Source organism: Neoarius graeffei, chromosome 10, assembly GCF_027579695.1.
Source record: "Neoarius graeffei isolate fNeoGra1 chromosome 10, fNeoGra1.pri, whole genome shotgun sequence".
In the NCBI taxonomy this organism is placed as follows: Eukaryota; Metazoa; Chordata; class Actinopteri; order Siluriformes; family Ariidae; genus Neoarius; species Neoarius graeffei.
In genome coordinates this window covers 72556603-72578273 of record NC_083578.1, presented here as the reverse complement: position 1 = coordinate 72578273, position 21671 = coordinate 72556603, and the positions used below count along the sequence as shown (strand labels likewise).

Sequence of the window (21671 nt, the reverse complement as noted above, 5' to 3'; positions counted from 1 at the left end):
GTTACAAAACCATCTCTAACCCTAATCTATCCCCGATGAGGCTTGCTCATTGGGGATAGATTAGGGATAAAATTAGCTCATGTTTTAAGTCGTTCAAATTCTGTAAAACTGCTTTGCGACAATGTTTATTGTTAAAAGTGCTATACAAATGACTTGACTTAAAGAGTTTGTACTCCACCAATCCGCAGTCAGACAGACTGTGTACAAATGGAGGAAATTCAAGACCATTGTTACCCTCCCCAGGAGTGGTCAACCAACAAAGATCGCTCCAAGAGCAAGGCGTGTAATTATTGGAGAGGTCACAAAGGACCCCAGGGTAACTTCTAAGCAACTGAAGGCCTCTTTCACATTGGCTAATGTTAATGTTCATGAGTCCACCATCAGGAGAACACTGAACAGCAATGGTGTGCATGGCAGGGTTGCAAGGAGAAAGCCACTGCTCTCCAAAAAGAACATTGCTGCTCGTCTGCAGTTTGCTAAAGATCACGTGGACAAGCCAGAAGGCTATTGAAAAAATGTTTTGTGGACGGATGAGATCAAAGTAGAACTTTTTGGTTTAAATGAGAAGCGTTATGTTTGGAGAAAGGAAAACACTGCATTCCAGCATAAGAACCTTATCTCATCTGCGAAACATGGTGGTGGTAGTATCATGATTTGGGCCTGTTTTGCTGCATCTGGGCCAGGATGGCTTGCCATCATTGATGGAACAATGAATTCTGAATTATACCAGCAAATCCTAAAGGAAAATGTCAGGACATCTGTCCATGAACTGAATCTCAAGAGAAGGTGGGTCATGCAGCAAGACAACGACCTTAAGCACCCAAGTTGTTCTACCGAAGAATAAAGTTAATGTTTTGGAATGGTCAAGTCAAAGTCCTGACCTTATTCCAATCAAAATATTGTGGAAAGACCTGAAGCGAGCAGTTCATGTGAGGAAACCCACCAACATCCCAGAGCTGAAGCTGTTCTGTACGGAGGAACGGGCTAAAATTCCTCCAAGCCGGTGCGCAGGACTGATCAACAGTTTAGTTGCAGTTATTGCTGCACGAGGGGGTCACACCAGATACTGAAAGCAAAGGTTCACATACTTTTGCCACTCACAAGTATGTAATATTGGATCATTTTCCTCAATAAATAAATGACCAAGTATAATATTTTTGTCTCATTTGTTTAACTGGGTTCTCTTTATCTACTTGTAGGACTTGTGTGAAAATGTTGTTTTAGGTCATATTTATGCAGAAATATAGAAAATTCTAAAGGGTTCACAAACTTTCAAGCCCCACTGTACTTCAATAATAATAGAAAGTACATAATAAGACATCTCATCTCATTATCTCTAGCCGCTTTATCCTTCTACAGGGTCGCAGGCAAGCTGGAGCCTATCCCAGCTGACTACGGGCGAAAGGCGGGGTACACCCTGGACAAGTCGCCAGGTCATCACAGGGCTGACACATAGACACAGACAACCATTCACACTCACGGTCAATTTAGAGTCACCAGTTAACCTAACCTGCATGTCTTTGGACTGTGGGGGAAACCGGAGCACCCGGAGGAAACCCACGCGGACACAGGGAGAACATGCAAACTCCACACAGAAAGGCCCTCGCCGGCCCCGGGGCTCGAACCCAGGACCTTCTTGCTGTGAGGCGACAGCGCTAACCACTACACCACCGTGCCGCCCCAAGTACATTATAATATGAATTATATATAATACATTGTTAATATTACTGATTATTTCTGTAATAATGGAAAGTGCGTTTTCTTTTTCTTAAGAATGTATTTAATCAAGTTGAATGAACAACGATGGATTTAATATGCAGCTCTTTCACTGAAATGAACATTTTCGACCGTGCACGCGCATTTTTGCACGTTTTGAGCGCGCCCACGTGTGCGTGCGTGCGTGCACGCACTCGTTAACTGTTTATTTCCAAAATGGCGGTCGCCGCCGGATCAGGTAAATCATTTCCCTCGTTTTTCAGGTCTGCTTTAATACATAATATGGGGATGTTCAGGAGCGACTGATAACCAACAGATGAAAGCCGTGTGTTAGTTTATGCATGTTTACAATAAATACATTCACAGATGTGTAAAAATAAAAGCGCGTCAGTTCCGCTGAGCAGCAGCAGCGCACTTTGCTGGGGTTAGCAAAGCTACCGGCTAACAAGCGGATAACATTCATGTTAGCATTCTTATTTCTGAGCTTCTTCAGCTGGCATCTTGTAGAGACAGATTTTTAATAGTGGATAAATGTGAGATGACCTCAACTCTCAAACTGCTCGACAGTTAACCAGAGGAATGGGTTTGAAAATGAATCGTCAGCTCATTGTCATGTCTGTGTTGTGCTAGGTTTATTTATTCAGATGCCAGCTGCTTTGTCCCTTAAGCTTTGTTGATGACCAGTTATTCAGTGAATAATATTTGCAGTTGGATTTGACACTTTCGTGATTATTGTTTATTCTTGAGCGTGTAAACAAGCATGTATGGAAAAAAAAAACACCCCAACAACAATATTAACAGATTTAATTCCAACAGCAATGCAGCACCGTTCATACAGTGTGAATGATGTAAGCCTGAGTGAAGTGCACGGTTTTACACTATTCACCTTAATGTGATCGTTTTCCAGACGCATGCATTAGTATTACACCGTCCTTAAGCAGAATATTCAGTGCCAGTAGTTTGTCAGTATTACACAACTGATACGCATGTGAGTGCCATTTACTGCAAAGGCATGACCCAAAAGCCTCATCAGAAATCATCTGATATCTTAAATCTAATTATGGATTATTTTATGTAACACTACTCCAGAGCATTTATCAAAATATGCTCCATTAAAGAAAGTATGATTCAGCAATATCTTGCAGGCCCCTGCAGCTTACTCAGCATTTCTGGCCATTTTCTTGTCTTATTCTTGTTTTTGTATCTATATGCAGTAATGCAGCTTGATCATTTACATATTTCATCACTGGAATAAAAATCAAAATCAGCAGCTGCACGTACCACTAAAATTCATAGAGCCACTCGTTGAAAAAGTTCTTGCCAACCTGTGTGCGAGCTGAATTACTCAGGAGAGACTTTGCATGCATTAAAAGTTGTTGCTGTGTGTATTTTTTATTTTTTTAACTTTGGCTGCATTTGTATAAAACTGGACCATGGTGCACTGAAAAGTGTGTAAGTGAAATGCACATACCCTCACGCTGTCCAGTTTAAAAACGTGCGTGTATGCTGCTGGGTTCACAAAATCGAGGGACTGCAGTGGAATTGTGTCTGTGAAAGACAGATGAGGTAATGCGGAGAGCAGCCGAGCTTTCCGTTGATGTTTGTGCAGGAGGAGAAAGAGATGAATGAAAGTGCATCATGACAAATGCAGCTGGCTAATGTTACAACAAGAATTTCACAGGTTTAGGCCTCCTGGGACAGATGCCCTTGAAAGAAATAGTGAAGGTCCCTCATTCCTGCAACAACAGAGAGATAAGGATGGAAACACTGCCGCTGAGTTCTGTCGGCTCCAACTTAACCTTGCCTGGCTGGATTCTGCTTTCAGCTCGAACATGGTTATTAGTAGTGTTTAGCTGATGAACATGTGAACCATGTTGCATTGCAGGAGGATTTGGTCTTGGATTTTTCTAAAAATTGTAGAATTGGCTGAATTTATTGTATTTAATAATATTGTCGTGCCTAAAAAAGAACGAGATACTTTCGAGTCTGAATTTATTAGATAGCTGTGGCATTTCTAGCTACTGTTTTAAAGCCAAACAAAACCCAAAAAGTCAAGTCTATTTGCTGATCACGGCAAGTGCCCTAATGTGCTCCCCGCATGTTTAAACTAAAAACTTCCGAACAACAATTTATCCATTTTACAAGTTATGATATTGTGAAAAACAGGCTTACCTGGGTGCAGCCATTTGCACTGAAACTGAATATCTGCTTGTGATGTAACCTAGTATGCCATTTCCCTTAGTAACAGAGAGCCATCAAATAAAGGCTTCCAATTTTAAAAAAAAAATCCCCAGGCACCACTGCACTCTCTCTCTCCACTGCTTAAGATGGGTTAAATGCAGAGAAAGAACTTCACTGTGCTGTAATGTATGTGTAACAAATAAAGGCTTCTAATTCTAAAAATGTAATCAGAAATTTTCTGTAAGCATGTGATTTTTACTGGTGACAAAATACACAAATCAACAGACTTCACTTTTATGAAGTTTAAATTTCATTTGGCTTGATAACGCATATGCAGTATTGACAAAGATACTAGTAAATGATGTCCGTTGTCATAGCAACACGATTCTTGCTGTCTAAAAAGATTGCTTTTCTCAGTGAATAAAAGCAAACAAAAGCATGTCACATAAAACTACATGGAAAATTTAATTTAAAAAAACAAAAAACAGCCCACGGCGATTATCCAGTGATGTAACGTTTACAGGCAGCAAAAGCCTGTCAAAGGCTGGGTCTGAGTGTGCTCATTGTTTGTGTGTGTTCATTACTTCAATGATCGGTCTCATAGTGGATGTATCCATGAGAGCTCAGCCTCGGCATGTCATGTGGCGTGTAAGTGATGTCACAATCTCGGATGCTCTTGCATAATTTGCACTCGGAGCACGATATTTGAACCTCGGAGAGAGTAAGATGTCAGCACCCAGGGACATTTTATTTTAAAAGAAAAACCATCTGGACACAGTAAACAGGTACAAATATGAACAAATAAATAATCGAACATGTCTTGTATGGATATTATCTGTAAGTCTAAAGGAGTTTATTTTTTGGGTTTTGTTTGGCTTTAATCTTGTGTTTCTCGTGGTTAGGCGTGAAGGTGCCACGCAACTTCCGTCTGTTGGAGGAGCTGGAGGAAGGCCAGAAAGGAGTGGGGGACGGAACTGTCAGCTGGGGGCTGGAGGATGACGATGACATGACCCTTACACGCTGGAGAGGCATGATCATTGGACCACCACGGGTAACACGCTGGTGTCATAATCAGCCTCCTGTGGGTTATACACTTATATAAACATGCACATTTATGCGGGGTAATGCACAAACACAGTTTTTTTAAAATAAATAAAACAAACAAACAAAAACCCCCCACCAAATAAGTCAACGTGAGCTCACAGCAGATATGAAAATTATCAGGCCACTGTAGCAAACACGAATTCAGGGATTTCCTGACCCCCCCCCCCCCCCCCCCCCACACACACACACACACACACACACACCCGTTATTGCAAATACAGTGCCTGGCCAAAAAAAAAAAAAAAAGTTGCCATTTGGATTTAAATCAGCAAATACATAAAATTGAATAATTACTGCAGTGATTAATGTTTCAGCTGGCAACGATTCCTTTAACCCCAACTGATGCAGTGAGTAGTTTCTCATTTCTTAAACAAGCATGTCAGAAGACACAGCCTGTGCTCATGGGAAAAATGTTACTGTGTTTCAGAAGGGTCAAATTATTGACCTGCATCAAGCAAAGAAAACAACTAAGGAGATTGCTGAAATGACTGGAATTGGGTTAAGGACTGTCTAACGCATGATTAAAACCTGGAAGTATAGTGGTGAACCATCAACTTCATGGAAAACGTGGTTGAAAAAAGATCCTGGCTGACCATGATCAGAGATTATGCAAATGCTTGGTGAAGTCAAATCGTAAAAAAACCAACAGGAGAACTCACAGCTATGTTTAATAGTAAAAGTAAGAGCATTTCCACACTCACAATCTGATGAGAACTCACAGGATTGGGGCTAAACAGCTGTGCAGCCATAAGAAAACCACTTGTTAGGGAGACTAATCAGGAGAAAAGGCTTCAATTTGCTAGGGAGCATAAAGACTGGACTCTGGAGCAATGGAAAAAGGTCACGTGGTCTGATGAGTCCAGATTTCCCCTATTCCTGAGTGATGAAGAAGGGAAGCTCATGAAGCGATGTACCCATCATGCATAGTGGCCACTGTACAAGCCTCTGGGGGCAGTGTTATGATCTGGGGTTGCTTCAGTTGGTCAGGTCGAGGCTCAGCGACGTTATGGGGTAATAAAATGAAGTCAGCTGACGACTTGAATGTATTGAATGACCAGGTTATCATATTAATTGGTTTTTCTTCCCTGATGGCACGGGCATAAAATCAGGGCTCAGATTGTGAAAGAGTGGTTCAGAAAGCATGAGGAATTATTTTCACACATGAATTGGCCACCACAGAGTCCCGACCTTAACCCCATTGAGAATCTTTGGGATGCTGGAGAAGACTTTACGCAGTGGTTCGTCTCTTCCATGCTCAACACAAGATCTTGGTGAAAAATGAATACAATTCTGGAGTGAAATAAATGGTGTGGCATTGCATAAGTTTATCGAAACAATGCCACAGCGATTGCATGCTACTGTATAATCAAAGCTAAAGGTGGTCCAACCAAATATTAGAGTGCGTGAATAAATTTTTTTTTTGGCAGGGCAGTGTAGCTGTAATTTGGCTTTGCTGCACTTGTATGAATTGGTGTGCTTTAATTAAATGTTTACTGCAGTAGGACCCATTATACACCACATGCTTACGGGCCTGCATATATCCTATGATATAGCTTACTGTAGGGGTGTTCACACGGCACATATTTGCATCGATGCTGCACCGATGTATTTTGTTGCGATATATCTTACACCGGTGTAAATTTTGTGGCGCGTTCACACGTCACAAACCTGCTTACTAGAGAGAAGTGTGTTAGCACCGGTGCAGCCCCACTTGCGTTCACACGGCAGTTTTTGCAACCGTGCTATACGATAGTAATAATGCGGAAATGAAATATATGCATGCGTGAAAATGTACTTCCTTTTCCCGGTTGTCATGGCATCACCAAGCGCCGGGAAAACAACGTGGATGAAGACACCAGTGTTGCCAGATACTGCTGACGTTTTCCAGCCCAAAATATGTTCAAATCCGCCAAAATGCACTTAAAACCGCCCAATCTGGCAACACTGGAAGACACGCAGTTCTGTTGTTGTTGATATTCGCCATTTTGGAAGCGCAAAATACCAGGATGCAAATTATGCAATGCCCGTATGTAATCAACTCTCCTCACGCGTAGCGAGTCTACCCCTGTAGCGTTCAGACGTCCCATTTTATATCGGTGCTGCCCCGCAAACTAGCACTTACTCCGGAGTAAATTTCTTAAACCACCTCCCGAGCAGGGTTAGATTTGCACCGGTTTAAGCAGCTTTCAGGGGCTACACCGGTATAATTTTGTACCGTGTGAACGCTCTACCGGGGCAGCCCCGGTGCTACACCGGAGTAAAAGTTGCCGTGTGAACACCCCTTGTTAGACAGGTGGCTGTTCCCTTGACCATGAGGCAGGATTTATCAGCTTATTTATGACACTGACAAATTATATTTCTCCTACATTAGCTTTGGTCTGAATAGTTCTGCGCTATATGACTTATCCCAGCCTTACACCAAATGACTTTTCAAAGTGATTTCACTGTCCCAGACAAATTTCCAGTGTCAAGATAAAACCGTGAAAGTTTTGCGAGAGTTGGGGCACGCTCCTGTTATCTCGATCATTTCAAGTCAAGTCAACTTTATTGTCAAATATGCTATACATGCTTGACATACAGCACAGATGAAATTTCAGTCCTCTCTGACCCATGGTGCAAACAGGCAATGCAATAAATAAAAATAGAATAATTGAAAAAACAAACAATATAAACAGTATAAACACTAGATAAGAACTAGACATAAACACTCAGACAATATAAACAGTGTAAACACTAGATAAGAACTAGACAAAGACTAAACACTCATAAACAGACAATATAAACAGTATAAACACTAGATAAGAACTAGACAGACTAAACACTCAAACAATATAAACAGTATAAACACTCTAGATAAGAACTAGACGTAGACTAAACACTCATACATACATACATACATACATACATATATTAGGGCTGTGCCGATAGACGATGCCATTGTCCATCGACGATGGTGGTCATCCATCACAATGGAGAGCCACCATCGTGATACCATGCCCCCTCCTGTCATAAACATGCATATATCATCTGGGCCTATTTAACCTAAAAAGTTAGTTTTTTGTTAGTTTAGTTAGTTAGTTTTGTTTAATTTATAAATATATTATATAACATAATTATATATAAATACATAATTATATAAATCATTATAAAGTAATATCCTATTACCGCTTGTTCACGTAGGCTATGGTGCAGGGACGTGCTAGTGAACTTAACATGTGGTTACACAAATACAGTATGCTACTAATAATAAATTTTGACTTCATTTTTTAGCCTACACTATACTTTTAATGTAAAATTTGTCATGTTGTTCAAACAAATAGCCACTATTAACGACTTCAGTCAGGAAATATTGCACCTTATCAAACAGCAGTGAAGCGCAGACTTTGGCAGAAGTCAAATAATTTTAATCTGGTAAATAGGTCTACTTTCAGACACAAAATGGTCCACTCTAAGCCATAATGTCAAACCAAATGGAAGAATGAAGGTGATTCTAACAAATGTAAAGACAGTAAAAAAAACCCAATATTAAATCATGATTTTAAAAGCTGGTGCAATAATTCAAACACTAATAAATTGGAAAAATTAGTGCGTTCAAGTGTGCGCTAAAGGCCGAAACGCATCTTCAATTGAAATGGTGTAAATAAACAATGAGTAATAGCTTAAGTGTAGTTTCTTCTCATAATTTGAATACTAGTCTTTCATTGTTAGAGCTGATTAATATTTTACCGTGATCAGTGAGTGCTCGGGGAGGTTCATTTCCACCTGCGCTTTGCGCAGCTCATTTCTCCGAAGCCAGCTGTGCGCAAACGCAGTGTTGACTGCTCGGCAAACTCCAAACGCTCGGTCTATACTGGCCCTCTGTTGCGCAAGTGAGTTGGTTATGGCCAGGTTCAAATTGTGCCCAAAACAACTTAACCACGGCCATTTCAATTGCCTGATGGCTGTGACAATATTCGCCCCGTTGTCCGTTGTTATGCAGGCGATCTTTTTCTCCTCTATTTTCCATTCGGCAAGTGTCTCGCGCAATGCGTCTTCTAAATTGTCCGCTGAATGTGTCTCTGGCATGAAACTCGTCTGCAGGCATTTGGACTGCATTGCCCACTCTCGGTCCACATCATGTACAGTAACTGACATGTAGGGCATCATGTTGCAGCTGGACCACATATCCGTTGTCAAGGCCAAATATTCCACATCACCTAGCGCTTTTTTTCTTTACGTGCCAAAGCCTTGGATGAGTATCTAATACTTTTAATAATAATAATAATAAAATATTTAATAATATGGTATTAAAATCCCCCCCCACACGATATGATCATCTATCACGATGTTTGCACTGTAAACATCGTCGATGCCAATTAAGGGGACATCGCACAGCCCTAATATATATATATATATATAAACACACACATACACCTTGGTGTAAGGTGGTCAGGATAGCTGTCTTAAGTCAGTCTTTTTCTCGTCTTGACATTCCGATAAAATCTACCATGTTTAATATTATCTTTAGTCTCGGCTCATTCAAATAGTGCCCCTGCAAGATCATAGATAATCGCTTGAAAAGTCGTTTGGTGTAAGGACGGCATAACCCTGTGACTAATGACACGTTGTCTATAGATGTGAAAGGGTGTCAGATAGTCTTTTAAAAGTCTTTTCAGTCTTTTAGTGTATGGTGAGCATTAGAGACTGTCAGTGTCAAATGGATTCAGTTCTGAAGTGCTCAGTTTGCTTTTAAAGCTGTAGGAAGTGAAATTTCCTGCGTATGTTCACCCTCATGTCTCTATGGAAACGCTTTGTATTATGCTGTACTTTCTACTAAAGTGTGCGTTCTCTACAGGGTACTTTCATAATAAATGTAGTTTTTTTCTAAAAATATTCTGTGCAAAAAGGCCATCAGCTTTTCTCACAACCATTCAGAAAGGCCAGTGTAATATGGATGAATCGATATTCTAATACACAATACAAGTAGGCCCCATGATCATTTGCACTTAAGCGACTACAAAGAAGTTATTTTGAAATATGCATAGTTGTATGCAAATTTGTGTATTTTCTTCCACCTAAAAGTGGAATGATTACTGAGTGTGGATTTTGCAGTACCAGCAACGCTTTAATGTTTCATGTTAATTAGTAGTAAATCAGTTTGGCTTGGTCTTTTTGGACAGTCTGCGCTGTGCACATATCTAACCACATAGAAAAGTTTTCTGCTTCTCAGTTTAATATAAAATGCATGTACTCAAGAAGTACACTCTGGCCCATTGTGGTAACACATTGTCAGACCTGGACCCTTTCTCAAGGGTCACCTTGTCATTACAGGTACTTGTGAGATCTTTGTTTAGTAAACTAGGAATTTATTTTTCTTAGCCGTTTCATCGACCCTTTTCTTGTCATACTGTGGAACACTTGTCGCTTGCTTTATAAAGAATGATGAGTCACATCCTCTGTGTCAGTCTGACATTTCTGCTATGCACCAAATAACTTGGGTTCGACAACTCTAGCGGATCTCATTTTACTTTTAGCATGTGAGTGCTCTGATTTTTTTTATTTGTTTGATGATTGTGACCTTTCTTGTTTACATACAACAAAAAAGTGCTTGGTGTAAAACATCAACATGGCCTTTTCTTATATGACTCTCTGATTCAAGTGATAACTTTTTGTTCCTACTTTTCTTCTTAGACTATCTATGAGAACAGGATGTACAGTCTGCGAGTGGAGTGTGGCCCCAGGTATCCAGAAACACCTCCGTTTGTGCGATTTGTGACAAAGATTAACTTAAATGGAGTACACAACTCCAGTGGTGTGGTGAGTCCATCCTCCCTTTAGAAACACGAAGAACTATTTGCACTTTCCATGGTGCCAAAGTTGTTGCACTGGTTACTGATCGAGTCTTTAAATTTTACATCGGAAAAGAAGTTTCTAAACCTTTTATTTGGTGTTTCAGAGCTTTTTTTGTGTGGTTCCCTTTATGTCATCATATACAGTGGGGGAAAAAGTATTTAGTCAGTCACCAATTGTGCAAGTTCTCCCACTTAAAAAGATGAGAGAGGCCTGTAATTTTCATCATAGGTACACTTCAACTATGAGAGACAGAATGAGAAAAAAAATCCAGAAAATCACATTGTCTGATTTTTAAAGAATTTATTTGCAAATTATGGTGGAAAATAAGTATTTGGTCAATAACAAAAGTTCATCTCAATACTTTGTTATATACCCTTTGTTGGCAATGACAGAGGTCAAACGTTTTCTGTAAGTCTTCACAAGGTTTTCACACACTGTTGCTGGTATTTTGGCCCATTCCTCCATGCAGATCTCCTCTAGAGCAGTGATGTTTTGGGGCTGTCGCTGGGCAACACAGACTTTCAACTCCCTCCAAAGATTTTCTATGGGGTTGAGATCTGGAGACTGGCTAGGCCACTCCAGGACCTTGAAATGCTTCTTACGAAGCCACTCCTTCGTTGCCCGGGCGGTGTGTTTGGGATCATTGTCATGCTGAAAGACCCAGCCACGTTTCATCTTCGATGCCCTTGCTGATGGAAGGAGGTTTTCACTCAAAATCTCACGATACATGGCCCCATTCATTCTTTCCTTTACACGGATCAGTCGTCCTGGTCCCTTTGCAGAAAAACAGCCCCAAAGCATGATGTTTCCACCCCCATGCTTCACAGTAGGTATGGTGTTCTTTGGATGCAACTCAGCATTCTTTCTCCTCCAAACACGACAAATTGAGTTTTTACCAAAAAGTTCTATTTTGGTTTCATCTGACCATATGACATTCTCCCAATCCTCTTCTGGATCATCCAAATGCTCTCTAGCAAACTTTAGACAGGCCTGGACACGTACTGGCTTAAGCAGGGGGACACGTCTGGCACTGCAGGATTTGAGTCCCTGGCGGCGTAGTGTGTTACTGATGGTAGCCTTTGTTACTTTGGTCCCAGCTCTCTGCAGGTCATTCACTAGGTCCCCCCATGTGGTTCTGGGATTTTTGCTCACTGTTCTTGTGATCATTTTGACCCCACGGGGTGAGATCTTGCGTGGAGCCCCAGATCGAGGGAGATTATCAGTGGTCTTGCATGTCTTCCATTTTCTAATAATTGCTCCCACAGTTGATTTCTTCACACCAAGCTGCTTACCTATTGCAGATTCAGTCTTCCCAGCCTGGTGCAGGTCTACAATTTTGTTTCTGGTGTCCTTTGACAGCTCTTTGGTCTTGGCCATAGTGGAGTTTGGAGTGTGACTGTTTGAGGTTGTGGACAGGTGTCTTTTATACTGATAACGAGTTCAAACAGGTGCCATTAATACAGGTAACGAGTGGAGGACAGAGGAGCCTCTTAAAGAAGTTGTTACAGGTCTGTGAGAGCCAGAAACCTTGCTTGTTTGTAGGTGACCAAATACTTATTTTACCGAGGAATTTACCAATTAATTCATTAAAAATCCTACAATGTGATTTCCTGGATTCTTTCCCCCCATTCTGTCTCTCATAGTTGAGGTATACCTATGATGAAAATTACAGGCCTCTCTCATCTTTTTAAGTGGGAGAACTTGCACAATTGGTGGCTGACTAAATACTTTTTTGCCCCACTGTATCTCTATATATCAACCAAATTACAGTATATTTAAGTTATTTCATGAAATCGAGTCGTACATGAGGTGATAGCCAGTGAGGTGCGTAGCGCCGAGTCGGCTGTAAGCCATGTACGACGAGATTGAGTGGAATAACCGTTTCAGGCCTAGACATTAAGCATTTACCACTGGTGGCCCATTGGGCCAGTGGAATTGAAAAGTTACTGGCCCAAATGGAAAATGTGGTGGCCCGAATGCGCGCGGTACCCGAACCACAGCTGCCGTAGGCAGCCGCTGCAAGCACCACAGGTGCTTGCACAAAGAGGGGGGTCAGGGGGCCCTGTCCCGGAAAATTTTCATTTTTCAATTCATATTCGTGCATTCTGGTTAATTTTAAGGTGAAATTAATGAAAATAAGATTCATATTTTGCTAACATTATTATATCTTTATTGTTTGTTCACATTGATATTTTATTGTTTGCATTTCTTGTTCTATCAATTTCTTAGTTACATTTAAAAATTTCCTTTGTTCTTGTTCTCTGTTCGTTTAACACATGCTGTTGATTACTGTTTTACATTAACAATTGTTTGTATAAGTTTTAGAATAAGCTAAGTTTTGCCTCACCATGCAACTAACTTGTTTATAGAATAAGCTTTGCCTGTAACCCACCCTGTGTGATCTAGACATATTTTCCTTTTTTGTCATGGTTTCAACTTTGGCTCATATATTCTCAACATTGTAGATATTGAATTCTCACCACTGTACATATTCTAATAGAAATAGAGGTACAATGAACTTTTTATATACACCTTTATATAATAGCCACAAGACACACAGGCCAGTCCCAAGTCTGGATGAAAGGTGAGGGTGGCATACTAACCCTTATCATGCTGGATTTAAATGGGCATTTTTATTGCCCATGAAGAAGTTTTATTTCTTAATTAATAAAATATCATGAGAATCACTGACAAACCATACATTTCCTGAAAGGGTGGACTTTGAGGAATAATCTAGTGAGATTTTTGCAAAGCCTTACCTGCTTGGGGGTGATTTATAACCCTAATTACCTGTTAATTAGCTAATTAACAGGTATGCTCAGGTGAGCCAAAAAGGGGGTGAAAAGTTGTGTTTTTTTAATAAGACAAGATATAAACACCAAATTTTCAGGATATGCCCTTGGGGGAACTAGGAGTACATTTTTGTAAATTCAGCTCATTTGCATAAACCGTTGCCATGGCAACAGCAGATACCCTAGCAACTGGGGGTATACTGGGTTTAGCATGGTCTGGTTGTACCAGAGAGGGTCAGAATAGTTATTATTTTTGTTGTAATGAACTAATGTAGACCTAGTTTGGCTATTTTGATGGATTTCATCATCTTTGGATATTTGAATAATATAATATATGGGATCAGATCTAATTTACCACATTATTTTATCTGTTCTTCTATTTCAGTCATAGCAACCAACATTTATACTTCGTTCTTTAATCACTAAAAGTTGATACACGTGTAGCCATATTTCTTGGCAGTGTATCCTGAAATTTTGATATTAATATACAAAGTCTGAACAATTTTACACCATCTGAAGCTAAAGCGCGTGTGTTGAAATGCTGTTTTACGATTTGGCGAGTTGTAAACCGAGCGTGACGTCGCACGCTCTGATTGGCTGCCGAGTTCAAAATGAAGCCGCTCGTTAACACCCGATAGTTAATTTATGCACGATTGTATTTAAACTGTTTACCTGGCCTTTGGCCAGTTTGGGGAGCGTGGAGTTTGAACATATTTCTATTTGAATTTCACCGTTCTGATGGTCTCCTTGCCGCAACCATCTTCGTCTACAATATGCTATTTTCCCGCCAAAATGACGCTTCCGAACAGCGCCGAACATCTCCGAAGATGCACGAAGACGACACACTCCTGCCATGAAGCGTGACGAAAACAAAGATGGCGGACCTCGTATCAAAAAGGTGCATTTTACGAACAATTTCTTCACAATTCTGGGTAAAATATGAGTAATAAAATTTGTTAATTTGTATCGAAAACATACTGGCCCGCCTGGGCCACTGTTTGGCCAAATTTAGTGGCCTGAACTGGCCCAAAAGACATAAAAAACACCGCCGGGCCATTGGGCAAGTGCTAATGTCGAGCCCTGCGTTTTATTCTATTCACTGTCACTGTATTTTGAGAAACAGAGCGTTTTTTTTTTTTTGCAAATTCGATAAATAAAAACTTTATACAAAACGTCCGACAAAATCATTTCCGCTTAGAATGGAAACAAACCGGCGAAATTATGGTAGCAATTTGTGAAAAATGCTGTAATAATAATTCTTGAAAAATAAAAAAGATACATTCTTACCATCAAATACTTTTATTCCATATTTTGTTGCTTTTTTGTAGTTTTTGGGGTTTTGGTTTCGAGTAGAGTTTTTATTTAATCATTGGTTGGTTCAGCCATTTTCTTCTTCTTCTTTAAGGTTGTTTTTGGCAGTTGGCAAACCAACTTAAAGGTGCATTATTGCGACCGACTGGGCTGGAGTGTGGAAGAGGAGATACTAGAGGAAAAATATATATTCTTTTAGCTAGTTCTGTTTCTTTTAAATACTTGATAACAAAGTGATATATCTGATTTGATACGCTCTGCCATTTTGTTTTTCTCTACTCATGGTATATGAGCTGATAGCCTAGTAGTAGAGTAGCCAATCAGAGCAAACAGTTGCTCATACGAGTGAATGTGGATAGAATAACTACAGTTATTTGATATACTGTATACCGTATTTTCTGGACTATAGAGCGCACCTGTATATAAGCCGCATCCGCTCTATTTAAAAAAAAAAAAAAGATATACAAGCCGCACCGGGCTATAAGCCGCAGATATCTATGGTGAAAAATTAGATATTTACTGCATGTACAGAACGATTTTGTACTGTAAATGTACATGTATGTACCTGAACAGATTCTTTCCGAACAGTGCCTTTTAACACGGCAGCAACTTTGCTGATTAAAACGGAACAGAACCAAGAGAAAATAACCGGTATTTATTTACCTTCATTTCTCCTGTGTTTGAAACCACAAGTCACTTTAATCATCTTCGCTGGATTTGAAAATAATTACCAGTTAGTAATTTGTCGTGCGTGTTCTATCTGCTAAAGATCTGCTAATTCTTCTTTGCATTGATTTTTCGTCTATCTTATTTTTGATTCTACTTCCGGTTAGAGCGCCCCTAGCGGTGGAAGAAAAATCCACAGAATAGCCGCACCTTTGTATAAGCCGCATGGTTCAAAACCTAGGAAAAAAGTAGCGGCTTATAGTCCAGAAAATACGGTACTATATCTACAGTGATTGTGGATATAGTGTATCTTAATCGTAAAATGGAAAAATAGCAAAAGAAAACAGATGTCTCACCCTACACTTCATGGACTAAATTTGTGTTCAACTAAACGCTCACTATGACGCTTATATGTGATTGGATGTTGTATATGTCGTATCGTGAATATTATTCACTATTGTGGAAGTACAGTAAGGGGAATTGAGTATGTGGATACTTTTGTTTTGTGTATACTTCCACTTTCATATACTTCCACTTCACATTTGCACTCAGTCTTTTGACTTTTATAAATACAAACAAAAAATAAACAAAGATATCGTTCAAAAACGAAATTCTTAGGGAACAAAGTACTTGGACAACTGTTTGTGCAACTTGTTCCTGCTGCTTTCATGTCATCCTGCAGCTGTTGTTGAGAGACTGCTGGTTTCTCTCTTATCTTCCTTATCTTTAGTCAGACAGCACATTGCGAAATCTTGAGTGGTGCACGTGTCTCGGGACGATGAATTATGGTTCCATGAACTTTCCAACTGAATATAATCTAATCAGTTATATTGAGAGGGATGTTTAAAGGGAAACGCTGATATTTTTAACCTGGGGCCTATTTTCCAATCTTTTTGGGTCCAAATTGTTACTAGGGACCAAACGATTGTAATCAGTCCAGTATTGAGTTAGCCTGGGCCCGCCCATCCTAAGCGTGACGCAACACGAGGGCCTGTTGCGAGCTTAGTCTGGCCAAGCAAGCTGTCTACAGCTCTTCCAAGCTCCCGAAAAATCGGGAGCCAATCAACTTTGAGCATCTCCAACGGCCCTGGGTAGAGGCGTGTTCAAGGCACTGACATAATAGAACTGCGACCGGAAGCCATAGATTGTTTACAGAATCTATGCCGGAAGTGCTTCATTCACTAGAAACATTACGAACATGGAGCAAGTTCTCATTGAAAATGGAGCAAAGAGCAGCCCTGGAGGTATTTATTGAAAGGAAGGACGCTTTCGCCTTGCTCCCGACCGGCTTCGGTAAGAGTTTAATCTACCAGTTAGCCCCGTCGCGTCACATACGTCAGAGGAAAGAGTGATGTGATTGGTTTAAGCTTCGTCACAACCTTTTCTGGCTTCGACCAGTAGCAAACTGAGGCATTTCAGGGAGGCGGGTCAACCACGCACTTTGGGAAACGGTTGGGCTTAATATCTTTGCCAGACCAAATGCTCGCAAAGCTTTGAAGTCGCGTTAGCCAGACTAGTATTGAGTAGGCTTGGGTATCAAAAAATATCCTACAAAGTAGAAAACTATAATCTTGGTTGAAGCTTACATAGTTGCCCATGTCATGCACTTTTTAGACGGTCCCTTACTTTTGCCATTATTATAAAGCACTGGTGCCCTTCGTTTCTGAAAGATTAGCTTCATTGGCCTTCAGCAGGAGAAAATATAAAAATGGATTCAGTTGCACGTTGTTTTCTTTACACTCCAGAGTAAGAAAATACACTTTTTGTCAGTTTTGTGCATTTATTTCTTGAGAAATGGAAGAGAGAATCTTGAATGTGCAGTGAATGTCCAGTAGAAATCCACGTTACCACAGTGCAGTTAAGTGGCACCAAAATGAGGCACTGAAATCTGCATTGCAGTTCGCTCTGGGAGATACCATATGTATAGGAACTGGTGCCATATTGTCACCGGGTTTCAGTACCCAAGCCTAGTCAATATTGAACTGATTTTGACTGTTTTTGTCCCTAGTAAAAATTGGGATCCAAAAAGATGGGAAAATAGGGCTCAGGTTAAAAAAAATACTGGAGTTTTTCTTTAAGGTCTTTATAGGCTTAAGGCTCTGTAGCTTTTTCTACTCAAGTGTTTAATCATGCTGTCCCTGAAAACTTTAGGAAGCTTCTTCACCATGATTGATATTTGTTGCGTGATATTTTCCCAGCCAATAACGTCTTTTATGATGACACCAGGTGCAATTTGCATGAGAAACTTTTTTGGGGGGCAGAATTTCTGTTTGGAATTTATTTTCATGTTAGCGTTATATATACAGTACCTGTACAAATTTTTGACTCACTTACTCATCACTGTGAATGAATGTGTCCAAACTTTTGACTAGTGCAGTATATTGGTAATATAGTGTCCAAATACATCCCTATTAATTTTTAACTTCCTTATTCGTAGATTTTAGAGTTTTGTCTTTTATTGAACATTTTAGAATTTCACACACTGATGCATATTTTAGAATTTTGCTCTCTATAGATAGTTTTCACTGACATCACGGCATTCCGGGGAACACCCTCCAACCGCCATCTTGTGGGGCAAACAAAACGGACCATCGCCATTACCGGCTACGTTATCTCGGACGAATTTATGAAGTTATATAGTCAGTTTTCTAAAATAAAGATCAATGTCGGCAAAATCAAGCAAACAGAAGTATATAGATACATTGGACGACATCTACTATTATGAATACTGTGCAATATTACTTTGCATCGGAAAGCTGCGCACATTTGCGCGAAGCTGCGCAAATGTGCGCAGCTTTCCGATTCACTTTTTTTTTCTCATCCTTATACTTCCTATGTTTCATGGACTGTAACGGATTTGCTTATTTAGTAATTTTAATACAGAATTTACTTTGAAATTATAATCAGACACTCCAACGCCCCCCTTAAAAAAAAAATCGGATCTGCGCGATTCAGCTGTGAAAAAGGCGGCATCCGCCAAAAGGCGCGCTGTTTGCATCCCTGCATACAGAATAGACCTAAAATGTTTTTCAAAAATGACCCTTGCGTGAGTGAAGTGACAAGTGTCAAATAGAAACGTGACAAACGAGCGATATTAAGTGTACATTACAATGTAAACGTACACTCAGCAGTTCCAGTTAGGCATTCTCCAGAGATTGTTTGCACAATGTTTTGGTTTCCAAAAACAAACTTAAACACAATTGATTGTTTATTTAAAAAACTTACCACTTATAAAATGATCGGAGCAGACTTTGCTGTGTTTGGAAGGCTGATAATCCTTGCGGTTGATTCTCGCAAGCCATAGATTTCTCCTTTGTATGCTGAGTTTCTTTGTTTGCTCGCCTTCGTGCTCCTGTACAGTGGGAATTCCATAAAAGCTCCGCTTGACGTCATCATCTGACCTATTACGACAGCCGTGAATACAACAGGTGTGCACCATTGCTAGCTTTAAATAGCCTGCTTGGGTTCTTTTGAAGACTTTGTACTCGCGCGTTACAATGTGTGCTCAATGACCCGTATGGTAAGCTTGACCCACAAGATGGCCGCCACTAGGAAATCCCCGACTCTGTGACGTCATGTTCAAACTATCTATTGCAAATGTTAAACAGTTTCCCTCTATTACACATTTTAGAATTTCTTCCTGTTGTACATTTTTAGCATTTCACCCTCCTGGTGCAGATTTTAGCATCTTGCCATTTATGATAGATTTTAGAATTTCGTGCTTTCTTATATGTTTTGGAATTTACATTTTTATTGTATAATTTAGAATTTCACTCTCATAATAGCTTTATGATTTTATCATTTCAGTGTCTTGTGGACATTTTAGAATTTCATCCTTGTTACAGATTTTAAAAAAACTCACTTTATCTGTGCAGATTTGAGAATTTCTCTCTCTATTGCAGTTTTGAGAATTTCACCTTCAATGGCAGATTTTGGAATTGCACTTTCTTTTGCAAATTTTAGAATTTTATTCTCTTGCAGATTTTTGGAATTTTACTTTGTTGTGCATTTAGAGTTTCTGCCTTTATTTCAGATTATAGAATTTCAGCCTCTACTGTAGACCCTTTTAAAATGTCTGCCTTTATTTCAGATTATAGAATTTTACCATCTAAAGCAAATGTTGTAATTTCAGCTTCTGTTGTAGATTTAAAAAAAAATTAGCCTTTTTTTAGGTTAGAATTGTACCATATAATGCAGATTTTTGAATTTCAGCCTCTACTGTAGATTATAAAAAAAAAATTCATCTTTTTTTTTCTTCAGATTTACACATTTTTTCCATCGAATGCAGATTTTTGGAAATTCAGTCTTTATTTCAGATTTTAGGATTTTATTCTGCATTGCAGTTTTCAGAATTTTTAGCCTCCTCTGTTACAGGTTTTAGAATTTTGCCTTCTCGTTTGCACGTTACTTGCTATAGAATATTTAATGTCGCTTGTGCTGTTCCTCCACTGCAAGCATTAATCTTACAGCTGCAAGTACATGCAGTTAGATAGAATGTAAGGCCATGTCCCAAACCACACAATGCCTACTAAGAATATCAATGGCTTAGTGGCATGCTATAGTGTTATGAAAACAAAATGACTGACTTGTGCATACCTGTCATAGTTACAGAGCATCAGGTAAAATATCAAAACCTCTTAAGAGCTTGTTTTTGTAGCAGCCACCTAACTGATTTATTTTAGGTTTTAGAAAAGTTGCTGCCATAACATCCTGCTAACCCCTGACACAGACACCGTAGTGATGCTTTTTAGCAGACCACACATCTCACACTGCAACAGATAAAGGCTCAGGGTGTGTACATAGTTCAGCAAAAGGTTCTGTGAATGCACTGTGCTTCTGTATGATTAGAAGTGTGTAATGGAGTTGCTGTCATGTTTCTCTGTGTGTTAAGGTGGAACCGAGGGCAGTGTCATCTTTGGCAAAGTGGCAGGACTCCTACAGTATCCGGGTGGTGCTGCAGGAGCTTAGACGACTCATGATGTGCAAAGAGAACATGAAACTCCCACAACCACCCGAGGGACAGATTTACACCAACTGAGACTGTACTATACTGCAAATACACACACACAGTCTGCCTTTAGCATTTTGTTTTCTTCTCATTTGTATTCATTCTCATTCCTCTCTCCGATCTCCGTCATCCTTGAATTCGTAAATGTGCAAACTCTCCCTCACTCTGTCTCTTAGACTTGTTCTGTCTCTCATGCACATATACACATCCCATCTGGAAAGAAATCTTGCCCCAACTCGCACACATTCCCCCTATGGTCCCTCCCTTTTCTCATTTTTCTGAATGAAAGATGAGTGATCAGTTCTTTGGTTGTCTTGGGACAGATCATTTGAATACTGTGCATCTTACTAATCTTTGTTTTTGTTATTGTTTGTTATAAATTCAGATTGTACAATATCATAAATAATCTTATTGAGTGTGACTTGTGGTTGTATTTTTGTCATTTTCATACCGAAAATCTTTTGTTTGAGTGCAATTCAGCTCAGCTTTATGCATTGTAATGTCGTTGAAGATGTTCGGTAGTAAAGTCTTGGTATTTGCAATCTGCATTTGTCAAATGGTATTTAAAACTGGCTATATATAAAATGTGTTCTCTCAGAACTTTGGAAGTCCATACGCATTATAGCTAGTCCTAACATCAATTTGCAAATGTGCACATATTGCCTGCAAGAAGGAAGGAACTTGCTAAAGAATTAAACAAAAAGAGAAAAGTTTAATAAAAAGTGCCTAGGAAACAGAACATGATTGTGAAAACCACTGAAAAACATTTTTAGGAAGTAGGACCGTTTGCACTCACCTTTCAAATGGGACTGCTGTCTGTATAAACATCATGAATCGGAGTTGTGTCTGCACAGGATTTCTCTTTGTTCTCAGGTTTCCTCCAACTTCTCAAAAACATGCTGGTATGTGAATTGGTGAATAAACTGCCCCAGATGTGACCATGTGTGTGCATGGTGCCCTGCGATAGTGTCCAATAAAAGTTATATTCCTGTCTCATGCCCAACGTTCCTGGGAAAATCTCTGGATGCACCACAACTCTGACCAGGATAAAAGGTTTATTG

The 21671-nt window shown here is 39.7% G+C and overlaps 1 protein-coding gene across 2 annotated transcripts; it reads left to right on the top strand.

Annotated features, from left to right (window-relative positions):
* The first annotated feature begins 1875 nt into the window (after positions 1-1875).
* On the top strand, positions 1876-21031 carry LOC132893272 (ubiquitin-conjugating enzyme E2 variant 1-like). Of its 2 annotated transcripts, none has more exons than XM_060932213.1 (4): positions 1876-1954; positions 4800-4948; positions 10672-10797; positions 20494-21031. In XM_060932213.1, exons 1-4 carry the CDS (start codon positions 1933-1935, stop codon positions 20638-20640), a joined length of 444 nt encoding a protein of 147 aa, XP_060788196.1. In that variant the 5' UTR covers positions 1876-1932; the 3' UTR covers positions 20641-21031. The 2 variants fall into 2 exon arrangements, with proteins under 2 accessions (XP_060788196.1, XP_060788195.1); XM_060932212.1 differs by having other exon boundaries at positions 4800-4978.
* The last annotated feature ends 640 nt before the right edge of the window (positions 21032-21671 follow it).

Bases quoted from the DNA above. Each gene is read 5' to 3' on its own strand.
- LOC132893272 (XM_060932212.1), top strand. From the start codon at position 1,933: ATGGCGGTCGCCGCCGGATCAG. The intron at 4,979-10,671 runs GTGGGTTATACA...TTTTCTTCTTAG, and splicing joins GGTGTCATAATCAGCCTCCT to ACTATCTATGAGAACAGGAT. The intron at 10,798-20,493 runs GTGAGTCCATCC...CTGTGTGTTAAG, and splicing joins TACACAACTCCAGTGGTGTG to GTGGAACCGAGGGCAGTGTC.